At 48.7% G+C, this 20697-nt stretch overlaps 2 protein-coding genes across 2 annotated transcripts; one reads left to right on the top strand and one right to left on the bottom strand.

Moving 5' to 3' along the window:
- Positions 1-1104: 1104 nt before the first annotated feature.
- On the bottom strand, positions 1105-10442 carry LOC118513668 (protein SMG5). The gene is given in 8 exon segments (XM_036059769.1): positions 1105-3272; positions 3377-3535; positions 3613-3745; positions 3876-5187; positions 5189-5475; positions 5477-6371; positions 6373-6801; positions 9517-10442. Coding segments are annotated over 8 exon segments (3471 nt in total). The 5' UTR covers positions 9555-10442; the 3' UTR covers positions 1105-3054.
- A 319-nt stretch (positions 10443-10761) lies between these two features.
- On the top strand, positions 10762-20177 carry LOC118513669 (ralBP1-associated Eps domain-containing protein 1). Its single transcript, XM_036059770.1, has 6 exons — positions 10762-11930; positions 14290-15161; positions 15231-15999; positions 16067-16235; positions 16316-17037; positions 17121-20177. Exons 1-6 carry the CDS (start codon positions 11784-11786, stop codon positions 17700-17702), a joined length of 3261 nt encoding a protein of 1086 aa, XP_035915663.1. The 5' UTR covers positions 10762-11783; the 3' UTR covers positions 17703-20177.
- Positions 20178-20697: the final 520 nt, after the last annotated feature.

Here is a 20697-nt window from a genome sequence, read left to right on the forward strand (position 1 = left end):
AGAGACTTGGAAGGACACATATCGTGCAGGTGCTTGGTGGTTGGTTTGAGGGAAGTTTTACCACGGAAGCGTATGTTAACTGAAACCCAACAGAGTAGAGGATGAAGTTATCTACTCTCTAACAGTCCACACTTACGTCATGTTAAAGACGCCTAACAATCGCAGTGCATGCATTTATAATTAAAATGTTAATGATATGCATCACGCATACAAGGAATTTGCCTCTACTTGTTCTGGATAACATTTTTTTCGATGCGAATCTAACGGTCAGATATGGAGCACGTGAGAAACGGAGGATTACAATACACACGTGTTGTGCAATCATGGCGAAAAAAAAACATGGGAATCTGAAAACATATGTGTGCAGCACTACACACTCTCGTCTTAGCTAACAAACACAATCGTGCGGTAAGGCCCTATCTAAAGCCCTATCTTATCGCTATTCGAAAGGGTTAGAAGAGTACTGACTGTGTGAAAGGACATCGCTATACACCAAATTCGACTGCCTTTGATGTATCGGTCAAGCCAAGGCGCATGATACCGAACTTCATAGCTCGTCAAGGTTAAGTAAGTCTTGACGACATGACTAGGTTACCAGGCGTTTTCAGAAAACTCGCTCGAAGGCTACAATGGTAAAGACCAGCGACTGCATCTCGGTCATCCGACAGTAATCTCTTAGAAGCAGATTACTGAAGCGCATCTTTCTGGTGGGTCTCTTAGACCAACATTCTCATTGGGACCATGGCAACCATCTGTTTCAACTACTGCTTTGCTATCCTCCTGAAGAATAGTTCAAGACATGTGAGTAGAGTAGCTTACTGAAGGTCGTATCATGCATTTCTCGTGTGCTGTTGGAGGCTGCTGGATTGCAGGAAACGGATGATAAGGTCGCTCTTTCATGGTCAGATATCCTCAGAGATTCAGGCGACTACGAAGCAGAGTATCAATCAACGGACAATGAATCAGAACAATCATGGAAAGTAACCAACTCCACCAACTTCTGCCATTCAGAAGACTCTAAATCTGACTGTCAAGCTCATGTAAGGCCGGGCCACCGTTCGGACGTCATTTACTTAGCCTTAAATTAAATGGACACGCACGATGTATTCCATCATATTGGGATTTTTATTTAGTGCGAGCTCGGCAGGTAGAAATTAAGATAGTAGGGTAACGGTTTTAAAACATAAGCCCATAAGCCATCATTCGTCACTATCATTATCATTGGGAAGGGGAAATTAGCGAGAGGGTTTCGTCCTGTTCTGCTGTTGCGTGTATAAAGGGCCGATTATTTGAAACATAATTTTACGACTTTCCTTTTCTTTTCTTTTGCAGGTTTGATGCTGTTTCACCAGCGAGTAGTTGTGAGCAAGCAATAAGGAATCAGTCTCGACATTCCAAACTAAGGTATGTTCAACTATCTTATCCCAATTTGATCACGGTCTATTCCTTGCTAGCAAAAAGAGCTGTACCTCCTTTCAAAGAAAGATACGGAGGACAAAGCAGCCCCCCCGCCATTTAATACTCATCGGAAATGATCGAGAATTGAAAATGGAACAAATCGTAGATGAAGTCTTGAGATCCAATATTTGCCTGTGATCACACTAAACGTAGGGAGAAATTAATTTACGCTTGTACGCGGATGTGGCTATACGAAGGAAGCATGAATGAGTCGTTTACTGACTGAATAGATGAATAGTAATTGCATGACGATGGTTTCCTGCCCAACTACCAACAATTCTGGACCGTTTTTAACTTAATGAAACGAAAATGACCGTAAGAGAATAACTGAAGTAGGTGTTAAAGTTTTTGTTGTTGTCTTCTTTTGCTATGCCGAACTCAATTTTATATGATTAAAATTAAAGAATAATGAAGAATGAAACAATTATAGCAAGCAGCACCTGTTGTTCCGCACAAAGCGCGCACGTTCTCGCTGCTGCTGCTGCTGCTGCTGTTCGATGATAGAGGAGGAACGATGAATGACGGTTTCAGATGGTTTTCCCGGAATGGTGGTGTACGTTCGTACGAACCTAGGACGCGCTGCGCTTTTTGTTTGTTTGTTTTCGTCCAATTTTAACCAATCAAACAACTGGCGTCTTTCAAAGGATCACACAGATGGATTGCGGCAGGGGGGGTTTTGTTTCCAAAGTAGTGTTTTTCTTCCTCCCCAAAGAGTAAGTTCTGCATACACTCACACAGATGCATTTCTCCCGGTGGGGGGGCTTTGTTAAACTACACGGCAAGCGCGGTTTGCTTTCCTACACACAAATGATGTTTGCTTTTTCTTCTTTTCATCCCCATTCCGCCCCCTTACGCACCAACAAATCATCTTCTTCCTAACGACAATTTTTTTTGTTTAATGTATCTCTCCTTCACAGCGTTGCCTCACATCTTGCTCTCTCTCTCCCTCTTTCTTTAGCTTAGTCCTTGCTGATGTTGTTGCTTTGTTCCTCTATCTTTGACGCACCCCACCAACTGCCGTCTGTCCCTCCGGATATGAGAAAACCTTTCCAAACAATCCGGACACGGGACACCAACATCCGAACAACACAAGCCATCCGAAATTTCGTTTGATGTGTGAATGTCCAGAAGATGGAGAGATGGAAGAAACACACACACCACACACACACACACATACATCAGTTGGGGGGTTTTTTGATGGTGGAATTAACTGAGAGGACACCGTATCCTCTCTTCCACACCCCCGTTACACCATACACCGCTCCTTCTTTACTATCCAGACCCCCCGAGATGCGGGATGGCAGTACAGCATGAAAGGCTTTGACGATGGTCGACGGGCCGGGGCCACGGGCAAACCCCCCCCCCCCCCCCCCCCCCCGGATGGTGTGTTTTGTGAAGAGGGTGTGTGTGTGTGTGTGTGTGGTGGGAGAGAGAGAGTGGAATGAATTGGCTGGTTTGCTTTAGATGCGCTGTTACGTTCTGCTTCTGCCCGTTTTACTGGTTTGTTCGCTGCAGAGGTTGTTTCAGAGACCACAAAGAGACCAACACACACGCTCGTTCGGCCGAGGACGCGCTGGGCAACCAACACCGGGTGGTTCATTTCCGTTTGTAGCTGGAATAGAACGTCACTATCTGCTCGAACTTGACCGGTATGGCCTCGAGGATGCCGATGTAGCTGCTACCGTTGCACAGCTTCTTCTCCTGCAGACTGTCTCCCGACAGGTAGGTGATGATGTCGCTATCATTATCGGCCTGGTTCGTAACGATGTGGTTGCAGAACTGCACGATCTGATTGAACACCGCACCTTCACGATCTGTTTTTTTTTGTTTTTTTTTTTTTTGGTAACGAAAAGGAGAGAGAATTTGTGTTATTATTCAATAGACTGGAAACGATCGCATTTACAGCACTCGAACTTACCCAATTTTTTCGGAATTTTCACCAGCGGCATCGGCAACGATTCATGATTCTTCTGCGCACGCAGGAAACGGTTGCCCTTGCTAAACTCAATCTCCAACCACTTGATGGCGTTTCGTGCACCTTCGCTGTGCTTTTTCAACTCGTCCAGATCACCCAAAACTGTTGGAAAAATAAGCAATAATACATTTTAACACGATTCAACACACCACACATAGGCAGCACGCTTAGAAACGTACCAGCACCAGGAATCAAAACGACAAACTTCTTCGTTTTGATCAAATTCTTCACGATGGAAGTGTACTCGGTCAGACACTTCGAGTCTAGCACCAGATACGGGGTCAAGATTACATTTCCAGCTCGCTTGTTAACCTGAAAATATGGGGATAAACTTTATATTAGGATGTTTCGCATGTTGTACAGGGGTTTCCAGGTTGACATGTCCGAGACTGACCCGAGAAACCCTGTAATACGCTACTCAACTCCGGAATACTCCTCTTACCTTCGATTCGAGCGTTTCGACCTCATTCCGCAACCACAGCTGACCCATAATAGCGCTGATGTCACCCTTCTCCTGTGGCCGTGCATCCTTCCTCTCGCCACCGCGCTGCAGCTCTTCTCCCGCACCTCGTTGCATCAGCATTCCATTGCCACGGTTGTGCAGATATCCTTTCTTCGTGAACAATGTCGGAGCCGGTTCCTGGGCGTCCGGCAGTCCAGGATACTCATCCCTTCCATGCTGATGGCCGTTCTTGTTGCGCATTCGGTTACGCTGACGCTTGCTAACGTCACGCGTAACAACCACATCATGATGAGTCATCGCTTCGGTCGGTTTCGGACGACGATTTTTCTCCTCGCCAGCAGCTGATGCTTTCACCGCGCGACCCGAACGCGACTGACTGTAGGAAAGCCCACGGGAGGTGGTTTTACCTCCCGCATCACCACCACCACCACCACCACCGATAACATGCCAATCTCGGACATTTCTAGCGTTTCTTCCCATTCCGCCCGTATCGCCCCCCTTTCGACGCTGCTTTCCACCGTTACGCTGGTTCTTGCTCTTGTTACGCCCTTGGTTGCTACCACCGCTTCCACCGTGAAAACCGATCCGCACCTTGAACGCACGCACCTTCGGTAGGAAGCAATAGTCGAACTTCTTCGACTTGCACACGGCAAATCCAAAGTCGACCATTTTCATCAACCGCAGGAAGCTTTCATCCTCTTGCGAAACGCCCAACTTGTACGGCGTTTCCCACAGCAAACCCTCCTGGGCCGGTTCGAACAGCGGGAACCGCTTCATCGCGATGTCCTCCCGCAGCGGAATGGTGCGGCGCACGTTGAAGATCTCCTGCAGATCGTCGCGCAACCCCGGCACGGTGATCAGATCGCGCGTAAAGTAGAACCGGTTGGTGAAGAAATCCAAATTGAAGCTGTTCAGCAGCTTCATGATGTTGTGCAGAAACTCCGGGTTCGATTGGTAGCAGTTGTGCAGCACGTCCATGTTGCACAGCAACCAATCGAACAGGATCTTCAGCGAGCGCATCGTACGTTCGGTCTGCGCGAATTCCAGCACAACGTTCGGGTCCATCTTCTGATAGCGCTTCTTGAACTTCAACTGCTCCGGAGCGAGCTCGACGTCCTGCTGCTGCTGCTGCTGAGGCTGATCGTCCTCATTTTGCTGCTCGTTGGTGCTGTGGCTATCTTCGTCGTCGGAACGAGCACGGCGATGAGGCTCGTCGTCCTCTTCGCCCGAATATTCATCGTACGATCCGTAGCTCGACAGTGACATCACGTCATCATCCTCTTCCTCTTCCTTCGTCGTCCTCCTCCTCCTCCTCATCCTCCTCACTGCTGCTATTGGTGGACTCCGTCTCGGAACGATGGTAGTAATCGTCCTCCGATACATCCTCGTCCTCGTAGCGCTCTCCATCCTCGGAATCCGTTTCGTTCGAATACGCACGTCTACGGCGACGGGAATGTTTCTTCTGCCGACTGTTGGCGCTTCTAGTACGACCATTTTCACCGCCACCATTATTCTTCGGCGGAACCGCCATGATCGACGAACCAACGTGGTTCGCCATTTCGTTCTCCTTGTTACCGCGGACTATCCTGACTGCCCGTGCCCTCCTCCACGCCGGACGAAGACTTTTGATCCTTACAGTACATCGTCGTCCCGCTCCTTACCATGTCCCGGGCACGGTGTACCTGCGCACTGTAACGCTGGTACCGGCGCAGATACATCTCCTGGAACTGAGCATCCTCCCGGCTGTGCTCACTGGTGAACTTTTCGAAGCTAGCCGTACACCACTGCAGCAGCTCGGAGCAGAGCGCCACCAGGAACGCGTTCAGGCTGTAGATCTTGTCCGAGTTGATCAGTTTGATGCGATGCATGCAGAAAAACAGGATCGACACGATCTTGAACAGCATATCGTCCGTCAGATAGTATTCCTCCAACAGCTGCCGAATGCTCAAGATCTTCTTAAACTCCGTCAGCACCGAATGGCACAGGGCGGTAAAATCCGTCACTACCTTATCGTAGAAGAAAACGTCCACCACGAGCAGGAAGGTGGCGATAAACTGGTCCACCAGCTCGTCGTTCCCATCCACAATCCCGCCACTGTTCGCCAGATCACCTCTTGCGCCGCTCTCCAGATGGCGGATGTTCTTCTGGAAAATCACATTCACGTTCGTTTCGCTACACTCGAACGGAATCGCACAGCAAAGCGAGTACAGATAGTGATACACCGCGTCCAGATGCCCGTTCTGGCCTCCGACCAACATTCCGAGCTGGTTCTGCGCCATCCCAACCTTCGGATTCAGCTTGAACGCCTCCAGATAGTATTTGCGCGTTCGGTCCCGCACCTCCAAACGATTGCCGAGCCCAAACTCGAGCTGATAGCGATGCAAGTCGCCCAACGAAATCAACAGCGCATGAATCGTCTCGAGTGCGTACGATATTTCCTGCTTGGTGTAAAGCTCTTTTGCCGCAGCATCATCCTTTCGTCTGTAGCTGCAGCAGCGCATAGCACGAGGGTTCCTCACGCAGTGCTTCAATATCAGTGTCCTCCAGCAGCGCAAAATCGACCAGATAGCGCAACGAATCCAGGTTAAAGATTTGCTCGAAACGCAGCACGATCGCCTTGAAATAGTTAATCCCTTCACGGATCACCCGATCGGCGGCGTGCTGAAGGGCGGCCACATGCGCACGACCCTTCTGCCGTTTCAGCACCGAAACCACATCGTAGTATCCCTTGCGCCATAGGATTTCGCGCGATTTCTGGCCGACGCACTCGAAATCTTCGAACATCAGTTGAATGCACTGCGAGACGAGGACGCGATGGCTTAGCTGGAAGCTGGGCTGCAGGATGTCGTCCACCGTGAGTGTCGCTTTCTGTTCATCCTGTACCTTCACCAGGGTGTAGACGGATCTGTTCGAGCGAGAAGGAGAAGAAAAGATTAGAAACAATGTTAAAAAGATTAAAAAAAGCTATCTAAAACGATGAATTTTGTTTTCCCTTTCCCCACAATCCATGTTTACATCGCAAATCTAATCATGGCTGTTTTCTTTTTCAGCAACTTCTGTTATCGCTCTATACACATGCGAGAAGGGAGAGGTTCGTTATCGCACGGTGAGAATTGTAACGCCTTCTCAATTAGGATTACCGGTAAAATAGCACACTTGAAAATCATATGCAAGCATTACCAGCAAAACACACTTCTCCACCTTTCAGTCATCTGATAACGCAGGTGAAACGGAACGCTTGAGGATTTTTTTTTATTTTGTAGAGCGAACTCTAAGAGAACCTGTAGTTGGAGTTTATCGTTCCTCACTATTGGCCCTAGAAATTACTCATAAAATGTTATATTTTACATCGACGAAGTAAATCGATTTCAATATTCAATAAATTTACCTTTAGAGATATAGATAAGGAGGAAAATGACTAGGGAAATGTCCTAGGAGAGGAAATCCACCATACCACCAAGATATTTCACCATCTTGCGTATTTATCAAAATGGACAAAATATGAACATCCAGGTGAATAAAATAGCTACAGATAGCTCCATGGATGAAATGTTGATCGAATCGTAAATACAAGGAGCATTCATTCTCCAAGAATATTGCCACCTCCTCTTCATGGATGGTCTTACGTTGGTTACAAGGCTCATTTTATAGCAACATATTTTTAGTAGCCTCAAAGTCTTAGGGATTTAAATTGGGCCTGGAATCGAGACATTTTGCTGTATTACAGGAAGCAACAGGACTCTCGTTTGCCCGGGATCTGGTCCGCTTTCGAAGATTTCCTTTTTTCTCCAGCAAGGTAGAATATGAGGTAAAAGCCAAATTGATTCAGGTCAGTAATCAGAAGAACCTCACGATCTCCAACTTCTTTCCTCAGTATTATCGTGTTGACCGTTCCTTGGACTGTTTTGACCAAAAACTGTTCCACAATTCAATCACGGGGAGTTTTTTGTAAGTTGTTGATATGTTGTCAACAACACCGAACATAACCACCAATCTAATCCAGATACAGAACCAAAAATAAGCCGATTGTAACTACGCATTAACGCATCTTTCGCTTCCCGTCCGCGGCACGCGTTGAGCAACATTCGGTTGACAAAAACCAAAACACAACATGCGACTGAGTCCTGTAAACTTACGTGCGCACACACACACACATGCATGCACATAACGAAGGTGAAACGAGAATCGTCAGTGCATACGTGACGAACGGCAGCTCGCACACACATTTCTTATCGACTCCGAACGCTTCTTCATTCTATTCTTTTTTCTTTAAATTTGAGCATATCAATTGTTTTGTGTTCTTTTGTGTACGATTAGCATGCATTACGAATGGTTTTTTTTTCTCTCTATTTTAACTAACCACGAGGAAAATAACACCACACACGCGCTTCGGAAAGAAAGAGACAAGGCGTGTCGTTTCAGCTCACCCCAACACAATCACACACACACTCTCTCACACCAAACGTCATCGCCATAATAAAAACTGTTCCGCGTACACAACTCACAACTCTGTCGCAGGATGGTGAAATCGGATTTCCACGCGGTTTCTTTCCTGACGCCAATATGGCTTCCAATATGATGCACTGGCCAAAATGCAACCATAAAAAAAAAACGTTTGATGGACGAACTTTTCGGAGTTCCGCCAATTAGCGAATCCTAAACTGTCATCGCCTAAAACCGGCCGTAGACGGGACATACTTTTGACGGGATACTTTTGACAACCACCGATTTTCCTTTGTTCTTGTATGCTGTCAGACGCGTCCTCGTAGCTACCGTTTTCGACCCCTCCTGTGGTAGCAGCGGCTACATGCAGCTGTAGCTGTCAAATGCCCCAAAAAAAATAACTCCACTGTGTTTATCACTGTGGATAGGATCGAATCAATTATGGCTTCAAGGTAAACTATTAAATTCGATATACGTTCATTTTTATCGCCTTAATAATTATTTCAACAAAAGGAAATTCGCTTTTGAAGCCATCAAGTATTAAATAAAACTCTCATGCTGACACTGAGACAAAATAGCTTATAGTATTGAGTATATACAAATATCCCGATACATGCAGTATGAAATATATTTGTATTTTAACGTAAAAGTATATTAAAAACGTAATGTTTTGTTAATTTTAGAGAGCTTATATTGATAGAAACTCATATTTTATAGAACAAAGATGTATAAAGTATTACTCGGTACAGTTTAAAAGCTTATAGGGAGAACTTTACATGCACAAAAAATATTGGAGTGGCTTTTAGTTTCAAGTTTTTTACAGTGCTTTGTGTTATTAAAAATCTACAATCATTTTTCTATTTCATTTCTAGAAGATTAAGGAATTTTCAAACAAACAAAAATTATAACGGTGAATTTTTAAATTTATGTGCTGCCTGTTCATCGCACAACAGTTCAACTCCCCAACCTACCAGTGCTAACCACCACATCCCCGATCCGTCATCCGTGTCGCCGGCATGTTTCCCGCATACATCGGGTTACAAGCCGGCGACTTGAGAACAATAGGTCGCTGGAGCTGTCAAAAGTCGCCTGTCAAAAGTATGTCCCGTCTACGCGAAGCTTAACGCACACACTTGGGAGAAGGGGTATAAAGCGCATGCATCTGTGTTTCTCTTACCTGAACAGTTGCTTCACGTCGTTGCTAGAATATTCCATGGTGTGCAGGATGATGATGAATTTCCTCTGCCGGGAGAAGGATGCTGGAAAATGCACCAACTCCAATCAAATCTGCGTCGTTTTATCCTTTCTGCCGAACACGGCACTGTTTCGCACTGTTCCGTTTGCACACAACAGTCCTCGATTACGTCGCTCTTTAGGTCGTACCACTATCGCACTTCCAAGGTTGTATGGGTACGTCACCGTGCCGTAAGTGTGTGCTGACTCGTACGATGAACGATGTGTGTTTCTTTTTTAATTCGCTGCGTATCTCTCCGTTGGCCTTCCCCAGGAGCTGTGCTTGCTTTTCCACAGCACTACACAGCAAACCGAACCAACATAAACCGCTTGCCTGCTACGATAGATGATAGGCGCGCGCCTTCGATTTATTTTCAGCACCACACAACTTCCACTATCTGGCGGAGCGAGCGAGCGATGCAAAAACACACAGCAAAACGCGAATCGAATGCACTTGTGAAAGCAATCCGAGTGTGCCTATTTAGGACGTCCTTTTTGAGGGCTTACAAATTTGTTTCTACCCGTTCACAGACGGTCGTTGTCGTAGCCTTTCCGTCAGGAGGTGCTGCCGCACAGTGCCAGCAAATTGCGGCGGGAAGATTCGCCAAGGGTAGCAGCAGTAGCAACAGCAGCAACAGAGCACGATGGAACGGTGGGTGATTTCACTTGCTTGCCAGCGCTAGCAATGACCAATGGGAACAACATCTTCAGTGCATGATCACTAATATTCCTCATCACAAACTGGCCAGCGTGGTATGTGCTAAAAAGCTGAATGGACGCGCTTCGCTTTCGGAAGCTCTTCGCGAGCGGAAAAAGACGATACCTTATTTCACAACACTTCGCAGTTCAGTAATGTGGTATTCTAGGGAAATCTGTCAACGCGCTTCTGTCTTGCTTCGGAAACGTCACGAATGGCGCACGGAATCGACGAATCGATGAAGCTAAGTCGATGAAGAAATCGATCAAATCACAAGCAACGGGTTTTATTTACGATTGAGGGGAATTTTCACATTTTCTGGAGTTGCAATTAATTTTTCGCCTTTCATTTAGTTTTTCGCTGCTACAAACAATCAAATTGTTGATAAATTTTAAGTTTAATTTGTTGATGATTAAAAATGGGTAAAATAAAATATTCACCCGCATGACCGCATGGCTATTCCACTGTGCGTTGCTGAGCTGTCACCTTCCCGTCATATGTGCGAGCAGCTGAAAAAAGGGAAAAAAGGAAAATAAGGAAAACAGCAAAACAGCGCAGCACGTACACTATATACGAATTATACATACTACTACTTTCGGGTGCACACGGGAAGCACCGAGAAATCGTGCCAGCCGAGTTAGTGCAGTGGCCGTGCCCGTGATCGTAAAGGAAGTATCAAATCGAATTCCTTTTCTTCCAACCACTGCTTCCTTACACTCGATGGCGCTAGCAGGAGTTAACCGTACGGCCGGAGCAAACATTCACGACGTCAGCTAGGAGGAAAACCGTGCGTGTGCTTGTGGTGTGTGGCCATCGTTTCGCGGAAAAGGATAGGCTGCCTGCTGTTTCGGGAACAGGTGTATCTGAATCATTTTCCTGGAAGGACTGTGGTCCACTTTTCAGCACCCTCGAGCACGCATTCCTGCGGAACGGAAGCGGAAGTGCTGCTAGCGGGTGGACAAAGGAAGTGCATCAAATTGTGTGGACCAATTCCCAAACCCTACCCCCGCAGGGGTAGTAACTGTGTGCCAATGTACGTACAATCCGTGCGTGCGTATACGTGTATGTGACCGAATCGGGGAGAGTTGGTTGATTGTTTGCTAAATTGTTGCGCCCTCACCCCCGGCCACTTTGACCGTATCCGCACCGTGTTTAGGTCCGACAAGTCCGGGCTGGATGAAGAAGCACAGCACAACGTAGGGTAAACGAAGAAAACCACAACCACATCTCGCTTGCGTGCCATCGGTGCATTATTGTGCGTGTTGAGTGTAAAATTAGTGTGGTCGAGCGTGTGTGTGTGTGTGTGTGTGTTTGCGTGGGCTACATGCCAAAGGTCAGACTGGGTGAAAACCCGCATCTCAGTCCAGCTACTCCAAGCGCAGTTTGGATGTAACAGCGTTCCCCAGCGTATCGGCAGCAAACTCCTCGAGCAGCAGTACATCTCCCCCCGACCGGATTCGGAACATCCTTTTCGGCACGAGACCACTGGCTCTCTCGCACTCGCGCTTGGCACGATGGACGAACTGAGCGAAGCGGAACTACGGTACTACAATGATCTGTTCAAAATCTGCAGCGAAACGGACGGTGCGGGGAAAATTCCGGCCCTTAAAGCTACCTCACTGTTCCGTTCGGCCAATCTGTCCAACGAAACCATCAACAAGGTGAGTGTAGAAGCGAAGGCGCAAGGAAGAGAGGGTAGGGCAGAGCATGCATGCAACCCGCGGGGTGGACCCGTACCCGTATGGTCCGGGTGACCATCAATGTTGGCGTTTTAATCGTTTTCATCTAAAATTAGCACCACCGGGAGAGTGGACGACGGCCAGTGTACTTGCAGCTTGAAGCGAATCACCCTGGTGTGTGTGTTAATCGAAGGCATGAGATGGAAAATAGAAAACAAAAAGCAAAAACACACATAGAAAACACGCGAACAGGACGATAGAATCAGCTAAGAACATGCATGCTGTGGCCGGATGGCCTCGAAAAGGCGGATGCCCTGTGCAATTCGAACAGGAAGGAATAAAAGGCACAGGAAGTTGGCACAATACACACACACACACACACATGCAGGCAGGCACAGTGAGGAAGCGTTCAACCAAATGAAGCTTCTGGTTGGACTTAGGCCACGAGACAAACTACAAACTACGCCGGACATGTGGGTGCGCTTAGTTTGTCAGCTGCTTTTTTTGGCAAGATTCCATGCGAGAGCGTTGCTTTCACTTTTCGATTTTGCATATTGCACCACCCGCTCGCCATCGGAAATGGCAAAAGCGAAAGACCTCAAAAGTCCTTCTCGGCTTCGTCCTGGTTGCCGTCCTTCCTTTGTATTTGGGAGTGGTATCGGTAGCTTTCCACACCGCTCTTGGAAGGCTTTCGGAACCCCCGGAAAAACCATCAATTAACAATGGCACACACTTCATTGGTGTCTTGGGGGACATTGTCGTGCGTTCTTTGCTGCTTCCATCGCCGGCTTGGTTGGTAGCGGTCGACCGCACTATCATCTAATGATAATAGCACACGCTTCCCCCCCGCAATTAGAGGAACACTTTGGAGGAAGATAGAGGGTGGCCAAACACCCGGCCCGCGCCCCGAGAAGACGACGACGACACTGCGGAGAAACATAATTTATGATTAGCGCACGAGCGCGTAAGCGAACGAAACAATCCCAACACACCAACGCAACCTTCCACCGGCAGCCCTAGCCTTGGTCGCCGCCACAGGTGTCGCGGCGCTGGTCAGTTCTATAGCGTCGGTTCGGGGGTTTCGTGTTTTAGGCACGGCACGGTATTTATAGACGTGGGTTTTATTTTCTTTCCTAATGTTTGCTTTGGGAGGGCTCTGTTTTGTTCGATTCCTACACCACGCGGGTCTCGTACGCGGATGCAACAGGCGCGTTCTAGTTTCTAAATGGTTCCTCAATGCACATCCAACCGGTTATGCTGTACGATATGGTCATGGTCAGGGTTTGTTTGTTTATTGAATGGATTTAAAGCGACTTGCTCGATATAGGTCCGTTTGCTTTGGCCTTTCCTACTGCTGTCTATGGCTTGATTCACCCACAGATGGACTGTTAATACTCGGTGGAAGCATAAAAAACGGTTGCATATGAGTTATTGGATTTTTTGTTAGAGTCTACAATACATGAATCATAGCTATGGTCGGTGCGACGATAGTCGTTTGCATGATGTTCAGCTTTAATGAGCCGACCAGTTGCGCTTTTGAGCCGTAAGATTATTGGAGTAAGTTCTTCTTCTTCTTCCTTGGCACTACAAGCTCGAGAGGTCTCTCGGCCTGCCATTTCTAGCTTTCTGTGACTCAATTTTACCCGTAGAAAAGTAGTCAGCCTTAAGTACGGGGAGGCGGTATGGATGGGATTTGAACCCCGGTCCTGCCGTGTGAAGACCGGCACCGTTATCGCCTCGGCCATCGGACCGCTCCCGATTGATGGATTGAAGTAAGTTCAGAGATTGAGTAGGTTTCAACACTTTTCGTCTAAATGATGGAAATGATTGCAATTCCTTTCGCTGACCGTAAGGCTTTATCGTCCGGCGTTATTCACATTACATGACCAACTCGCTGGGATCATACAGCTCATTTGGCTAGTCATTGTAGTGGTTCCTTTAGGGATTAATCAGTTTCGGACAGAGTCTTTGCCGCAGAGGCGTATGTGACTTTCTTCCATTCTTTCTTGTTCGATGCTACAGTGACCTTGAACTGCTGCAGAAGTCCTCAAGGTTAACTACGAGATATCAGAGACTATGAATGAATATTCGATACGGCCCCAGATTCGTCCATCATACACGTTGAGCTCTCAATTGAATGTTCCCGTTTTTGCCCAGGAAGGAAAGGATGTTGCAAGCATACAGACAATAACCGGAGGTCAAGATGGGCTTCATGATAGCAAATTCCTTCGCTTGAAGATTACTGATAGATTGCATAGAGATTGCTTATCTTGGAGTAAACAAACGTCAACTTGCTGTCCCCGCACCGACTCACTCGTATCTTCCTTCTCCCCCCAAACAGATTACGGCACTGGCTGGCATCCCGCAGACGGCGCTCCATTTTTCCCGACAACAGTTTTACGGCTGTCTCAAGCTAATCGCCGCCTTCCAGGCAGCCGTGCCACTGCGTGAAGAAATCCTCACCACCTCGGTCAACCTGCCGCTGCCCCAGTTCAGTTGGATCGATCCAGTGACAGGACCGGCCGGTGCTTCGGACTCTTCTACCATCAGCTCGAGCGTTTCCGCTTCCGTTGCTGCCGGTGGCGGTAGCCAGACGGGCACACTGGAACGAAATGGCTACTCGGAGGTAAACAATCGCTCCTCACTAAAGACGGGTGGTGGTGCGGGTAGCGGTGGTGCTGGAGGTAGCACCACCACACAGGACAGCAGTGCATCGACCGGTGGGGAGATGACAAACTCCGACCAGCCCAGCACCGATTCCGAGGTGGAACATAACGATGATCCCGTGAATATGATCCGCGGTGAGCGCGACCGGCACACGGTGGGCATGCTGAAGGGTGGAGGAATTGTGATGATCGGCAACAGCCATCCGATGGTGGGAGGAGGAGGAGGCGGAGGAGGGCACGGTGGTGGTGGTGGTGGATCGCCCGAAGCGTGGAGTACGGCAAGCGACAGCCCGACGCCAACGAACAGTGTGGCGGAACGTCCGTGGGCCAACCAGACCCTGTGGCAGGGGTTGGTGTGCGAGGAGCAGCGGCAGCTGCTGGGCACGGAAGAGGAATCGTCCGATCGGCACAGTAGCGACGAGGACGAGCAGGAGATCGATCTCGAGTATTTCTATCAGATTTCGCAAACGCAGAAAGATTACTATCTGAAGCAGTTCCGCTCGATTCAGCCAGATGTGCACGGGCTGGTGACGGGACCGGTGGCAAGGTAGGTCTCTTTGTCGCACTCTCCATAACGGAAAGAGCTGCTAGTACTAAAATGACACTCTCTTTTTAGAGTATTTTTCGAAAAATCACGCATCCCGATCGATGAACTGCGGCACATCTGGCAGATGTGCGATGTGACGAGAGATGGAGCGCTAAACTTGGCCGAGTTCACCGCCGCCATGCATCTGGTGGTGCTGCGTCGCAACAACATCCCCGTACCGGCCACACTCCCACCCTGTCTGATGCCCACGCTTCTGCAACATTCGCTGCTGCAGCCAGGCGCTGGCTCGGGTGGAACTTCCGGCACAACCGGAGCAGTTACGGCCGCTGCTTCCGGCGAGCTCTCGGCAGCAGCAGCCAGCACGTCGGCGAACACATCCGCATCGAACGAAAGAACCGAACCGGCCGAAGCTGATCTGCTGCATCTCGAAAGTGATGACAACGTGGAAAGCAGCAACCGGAAGCGGTTCGATGCACACAAAGACTACCAGCGTATGGTGCCGGTACCGGACTCGCTAGCCTTCGCGAAGGTTACCTCGACCGGGAGCGGGAATGTTAATGCTGGTGCAGCACACGACACCAGCCCACCTTCCGTGTCGTCGACGACCGGGATAGGTAGCAGCACTGGTTCCGCTTCCGTCGCGAATGCAACGAAGGGTAGCAGCAGTGGTAGCAACAGCAGCAGTACGGCCCTCTCCACGACTGGCGGTCGAAAAACGCCACCGAACGTTTCGCCACCGGTGCTAGCGCAACAGCAGAACGTGACCGGTTCGGGGCAGAAGGTGAAACCGCCTGCCGAACATACGGTAACGCCGCCCAATACTAAACCAACCAATAAGGTACGTTGAGATCGAAGAAGAAGACGGCCGCGTGGTGTAATTATCCTTTTCTTTTGCTCTTTCAAAGGAGTGGAACTCAACCACGAAAGAATGGACCAAATTCATGGAATCTCCCACATCGAACGTCTCTAGTCCGGGTCCAAAGCCGGTCAACTTTGATCTGCAGCGAACGACGCAAGCGATCGTGTCCAATCCACACATCGTGCATCCTGTTCCGCTGCGTGTAACACCCGTCGGTAAGTGATACAAGCGGTGCTGCTTGTACATTGCCCACAGGCCCTCGAAATCGCAACTTCGTTCCTGTTCATCTCTCCAGGTGCCGAAGCAGTCGATAATGGAAGTCTAGTCTACGGCAGCGACCTGCCGGTCGGAACTGGTGGCCTGATGGTGGTACAATCGAGGGACGATTCCAGCCCCAAGCAGCAGCAGCAGCAGCAGCAGTCAGCAGCCCAACAGCCACAATCACAGCAGCAGTCCCACCATCACAGCACGCCCCGGGACTCGCTCACCAGCAGTGGCGATCTACGTGCCATCCAAAGACCGCAACCGAAGAAGCCCCCGTCGAAAGGGGTCGGTGCGATACCGCCCCCACCGCAGCGCGATTCCGCTGCGGCCCATCCGGCACACGCGGGTAACGAATCGATGACCATATCGCTCGATGCGTCCGGTTTCGCGGCGAGTTGCAGTGCCGGGTCGGCCGGCTCCACCACCCAACCGAGCACAATCGAGCGTTTACCGAAAAAGCAGTCGATCGATCAGCAGCAGCCCCAGCCACCACCGCCCCTACCCCCGCCAAGACCCTCCACCCATCGCCATACGCGCAGCAGCAGTTTGGATCTGAACAAGCTGAAGCTGACGACGAACAGCGCGTCCGTGGCACCGATTAGCGATCCGCTCAAGATGCCACCACCGCCGGAAGTGCCGCCGAGGGTAACGCCGACCGGTGAGGCACCGAGCGGCACCGGTCACCGGCAGGCGCACGGATTCGCGGACTTCACCCACTTCCCAAGCGGTGCCGGTGGAACGCATCGTATCGGGGTACGGGAGGTTGCTAACACCCTGTAAGCGGTTTAAGGATTTTGCAAGTAAATAACGACCCCGGTGTGCTTTCTTTCTTCCAGTCAATGGGCGACTCGAGCAACGTCACAACGATTCATCTGGACGCGGCCGGCAACATGACGCATCATTCCACACCGCGCGGTTCCGGCACGCTGCCGAAATCGCTCGTCATGCACCAACCGCGCAACAGCGCGTTCGAGGTGTACCGCAAACCGCACACCGACGGTCGGCTGGCGGCTCGCGGTTCTCAGTCACCACCGCACCAGCAACAACCGCCCCTGGTAACGTCGCGCAGCGTTGAATCGTCCGCGGTGGTGTCGGGCGACTACGACAAGCGTATATCGGCACTGAGTGACAGTCTGAGGCAGGTGCGGTTCAAGGCGAACGATCCGCCGCCCGTTATGCCGGATGTGTTGAAACAGCTGAAGGAGCAAAATTTACTGCTGCTCCGAATATGCAACGATTTGAGCGAGGAGCTGCTGCACATTCAGCAGAAACGCGAAGACATTCGCATCAAGATCGAGCTGCAGGAGCAAATACTCGGTGGAGGAAGTTCCGGGTCGGGCAGCCTGTCAACCGGGCCCTCCTCGTTGCCGGCCGTATCTTCCCATTCGCACCATTCGCATCATCACGCGAACCTATGAACCGATACGGTTACGGGTTGAACTTTTTGTTTAGGTATCGAGTTGGGGTTTCGTCGTTCTCCCCCCCCCCCACTCAGCACTCTGGTTCGCACGAAAGCCATATAGATAGCTAGCTCGATAGGACGCGGTCCACCAAAAATGTTAAATCTCGAAGCGCAACCCGATGGCGTGAATGGCGTGTGTTGCTGTTAGTGGATTAATCTATCTCATGTTGTAAAGTTGATACTCATGCTTGCTACGAGTCCTCTCGGTTAGGGAGGGGCAACACACATTACAGTGGTTGTGTTTATCTGCTTAAATGTACAAAAAACCCAAGCTTGGCTTACCTGCATGTTGCTTACCCGCGCTCAATCTTTACCCCATGTTTGGGTGAACCTGCCCCTCCCCTATAGAGACTACATTTGCTGTACATAACCACGCTGTACTTTCCGATCTGCACACCAGAAACAGAACACTCATCACCGTATATCGAAATCATGTTGGCAATCGCGATATACACCCTTTACTAAGTGGACAGTGTTGCGAAAATGGGTGAGTAGTATGGTCCAAGCTCTCCAGGTTAGCCTAGCTAAGTTCCTCTCCCTTTCAAGTCTGTATAACTTATACCCCGGCTGCTCATCGAATTTGCTTACCCGTCGGTTGGACCTGGGTTCGTACAAACAGCACGTCTTTTATTAGCTTCTCGAATGCAGGTAGCGCTCGAAGGGTAATTAGGTATCATCGTCGTCGTCGTCGTCGGTCGATTTAATGTGCTTTAAATCGTTAAACAAAAACTGTGTGTGCATGCTGGCAAACGGGATCACTGTTAACTATTAACGCAAAAACAAAACACAGATATCGTACGATGCCAAGGATGATGGCGCGTGTGCGAATGGTTTTAAATCTTAACATATTTTAATGCACATTTAGTGTAGCTATTTAGTGTAGGACCGAGGCGGTAAACGCAACAAGATTACAACGGAGATGCGAGATTTGCGCCGCGATCTTTATATCACGATGGTAGTAACTAGTAGCAGCAGTAGGTTGGATCATTCGTTCAGTGATCAGCGCCAGTTTCCTTTCCGTGCTAAAATACAAAACGAGCTGTAAGTAAAAGAAGCGCGAGAAGCCCGTTAAACGCAAAGTAAAATATTATATATCTAATATATGTATATTCATATATATATGTATAACTACCAAAAGAAACCGCACACACTAGCCGACGGTGCAAACGATCATCGTGTGCGAATTTAAACGTAACGTTCGTCTACTGTCTATCATAACTACACGGGGACGCGCGCATGTGATGAGGCGAAACAGCGCAAACAATGTGAGTGTGTGTTTGTTAAGTTAAGTTATTCTTCAAAAAAGGTTGATTCAATCTAAGAACCACCACACACACGCAACACCCGAAGCTTGTTGTTGGTTGCATTTTGTTGTGTGACTGCTTGTGTAAAAGGGAAGGAATCAGTAGAACCTCCCCCCACCCGTGAGGTCTATTTTATACGAATACGAATTACATGATGCGTTAGGACTACTAGATCAATATTAAAAATTCCCCAAAACGAATCGTAAAAAAATGATGAAGAGCGAGAGAGAGAGACAGACAGAGATTATTTATAGAGTGGAAAAGATGTCTGTGTGTGTGTGTTTGTGTGGGAAAAAGCGATAAAAAGTTCTATATATATTTTTCAAACAATCCTCCCAGAAACAACTTATATCGCGAAGTAATTATCGGCGTCAAATTGTGCGTTCGAAGCTCTTTAAGGCCTGACGATGACTGACGAAGTATTGACGAAGGCGCTACGGACGCTCGGTTTAGGGAATTATAAGGCAAAGGTTCCGACGAGGAAGTGATCGCCACTGGATGCAATTTTAGGATGTCTCAGGCTCTGTTCGGGTTCGGTCCGGTGGCAGGGCCGGGGTTCAAATCCCATCCAGACCGCCTCCTCACCGTACGTAGGGCTGACTACTTTGCTACGGGTAAAATCAAGTCACAGAAAGCCAGAAATGGCAGGCCGAGACCTCTCTCGAGGTTGTAGTGCCAAGGAAGAAGAAGAAGAAGGTTCTAATTTACTTTTTCTCCACAAAAAAACTGAACTTCTTTTACGAAGATTTTATGCGACAAAAAATCGTACCAACAAAGGCTGCTACTGTTGCGGTTTCGGTTTACTCAGCTGCTGCTGCCACTGCTGCTGCCACTGCTGCTGCTGAGTGCTGCTGTCGGTTGGTACAGTGAAGCGCGTATCATAAATTCGTTTAATTCCTTTTCTTTTTCTCTTGGTCCCACTCCCTTTTCGTCGTTACAAGAAATGAATGACATGTTCAATGTCAATGATGCCCATAGTGAAAGAGCCCCTATTTTGTGCTGTGTGTGCGGTTTGCATGACTCGCGGAACCTGGATAGAGACGGAGCGAGCGAGCGAAAGAGAGCGATGGAGGAAGTAAGAGACGGTTGAATAAAATCGAAGCATGTGTCATTCTCCAGAAAAAAAACGCGTAATCACCGAAGATGCTGGAATATGATGCTTCAAGAAAGTTACAATATCCGAAGAACGCTTTTACTCTCGTTTTAGCACTTTACCGTAGGCCAGCTGCTCGAATAGCTCACACTAAACAATGTCGAGTTGATCCCAACATTGACAGCACTTTCATTCCCTATCAAGCTTCTTTCGCAACAGATCAGAGTCTACGATCAGAGGTGAGTCCCCTTTAACATTGACTGGTAGATACAGAGATACAGATGAACTCCAGGGGTAGTATACTATCCTATAGAGCTAGTACATCTTATGGTAAAATGCGGGATAACCCAATTGTTAAGCTAATGTGTACAGCGCAAGCTCAAAACCTATTACCTCGATAACAACACTGACTCACGACCATAACCGTGTGAACAAAAATCCTTCCAAATCTCAAATCCGACTTCCGGAACAACGGTGCGCGTGCTACACATTGCATTGTGACCACCTTTTACCACGACTTACTTTCCCCCAAAATACGGCTTCAAACAATGATA

Source organism: Anopheles stephensi, chromosome 3, assembly GCF_013141755.1.
Source record: "Anopheles stephensi strain Indian chromosome 3, UCI_ANSTEP_V1.0, whole genome shotgun sequence".
NCBI classification, from domain to species: Eukaryota; Metazoa; Arthropoda; class Insecta; order Diptera; family Culicidae; genus Anopheles; species Anopheles stephensi.

Bases quoted from the DNA above. Each gene is read 5' to 3' on its own strand.
- LOC118513669 (XM_036059770.1), top strand. From the start codon at position 11,784: ATGGACGAACTGAGCGAAGCGGAACTACGGTACTACAATGATCTGTTC. The intron at 16,000-16,066 runs GTACGTTGAGAT...GCTCTTTCAAAG, and splicing joins ATACTAAACCAACCAATAAG to GAGTGGAACTCAACCACGAA. The intron at 16,236-16,315 runs GTAAGTGATACA...TCATCTCTCCAG, and splicing joins GCTGCGTGTAACACCCGTCG to GTGCCGAAGCAGTCGATAAT.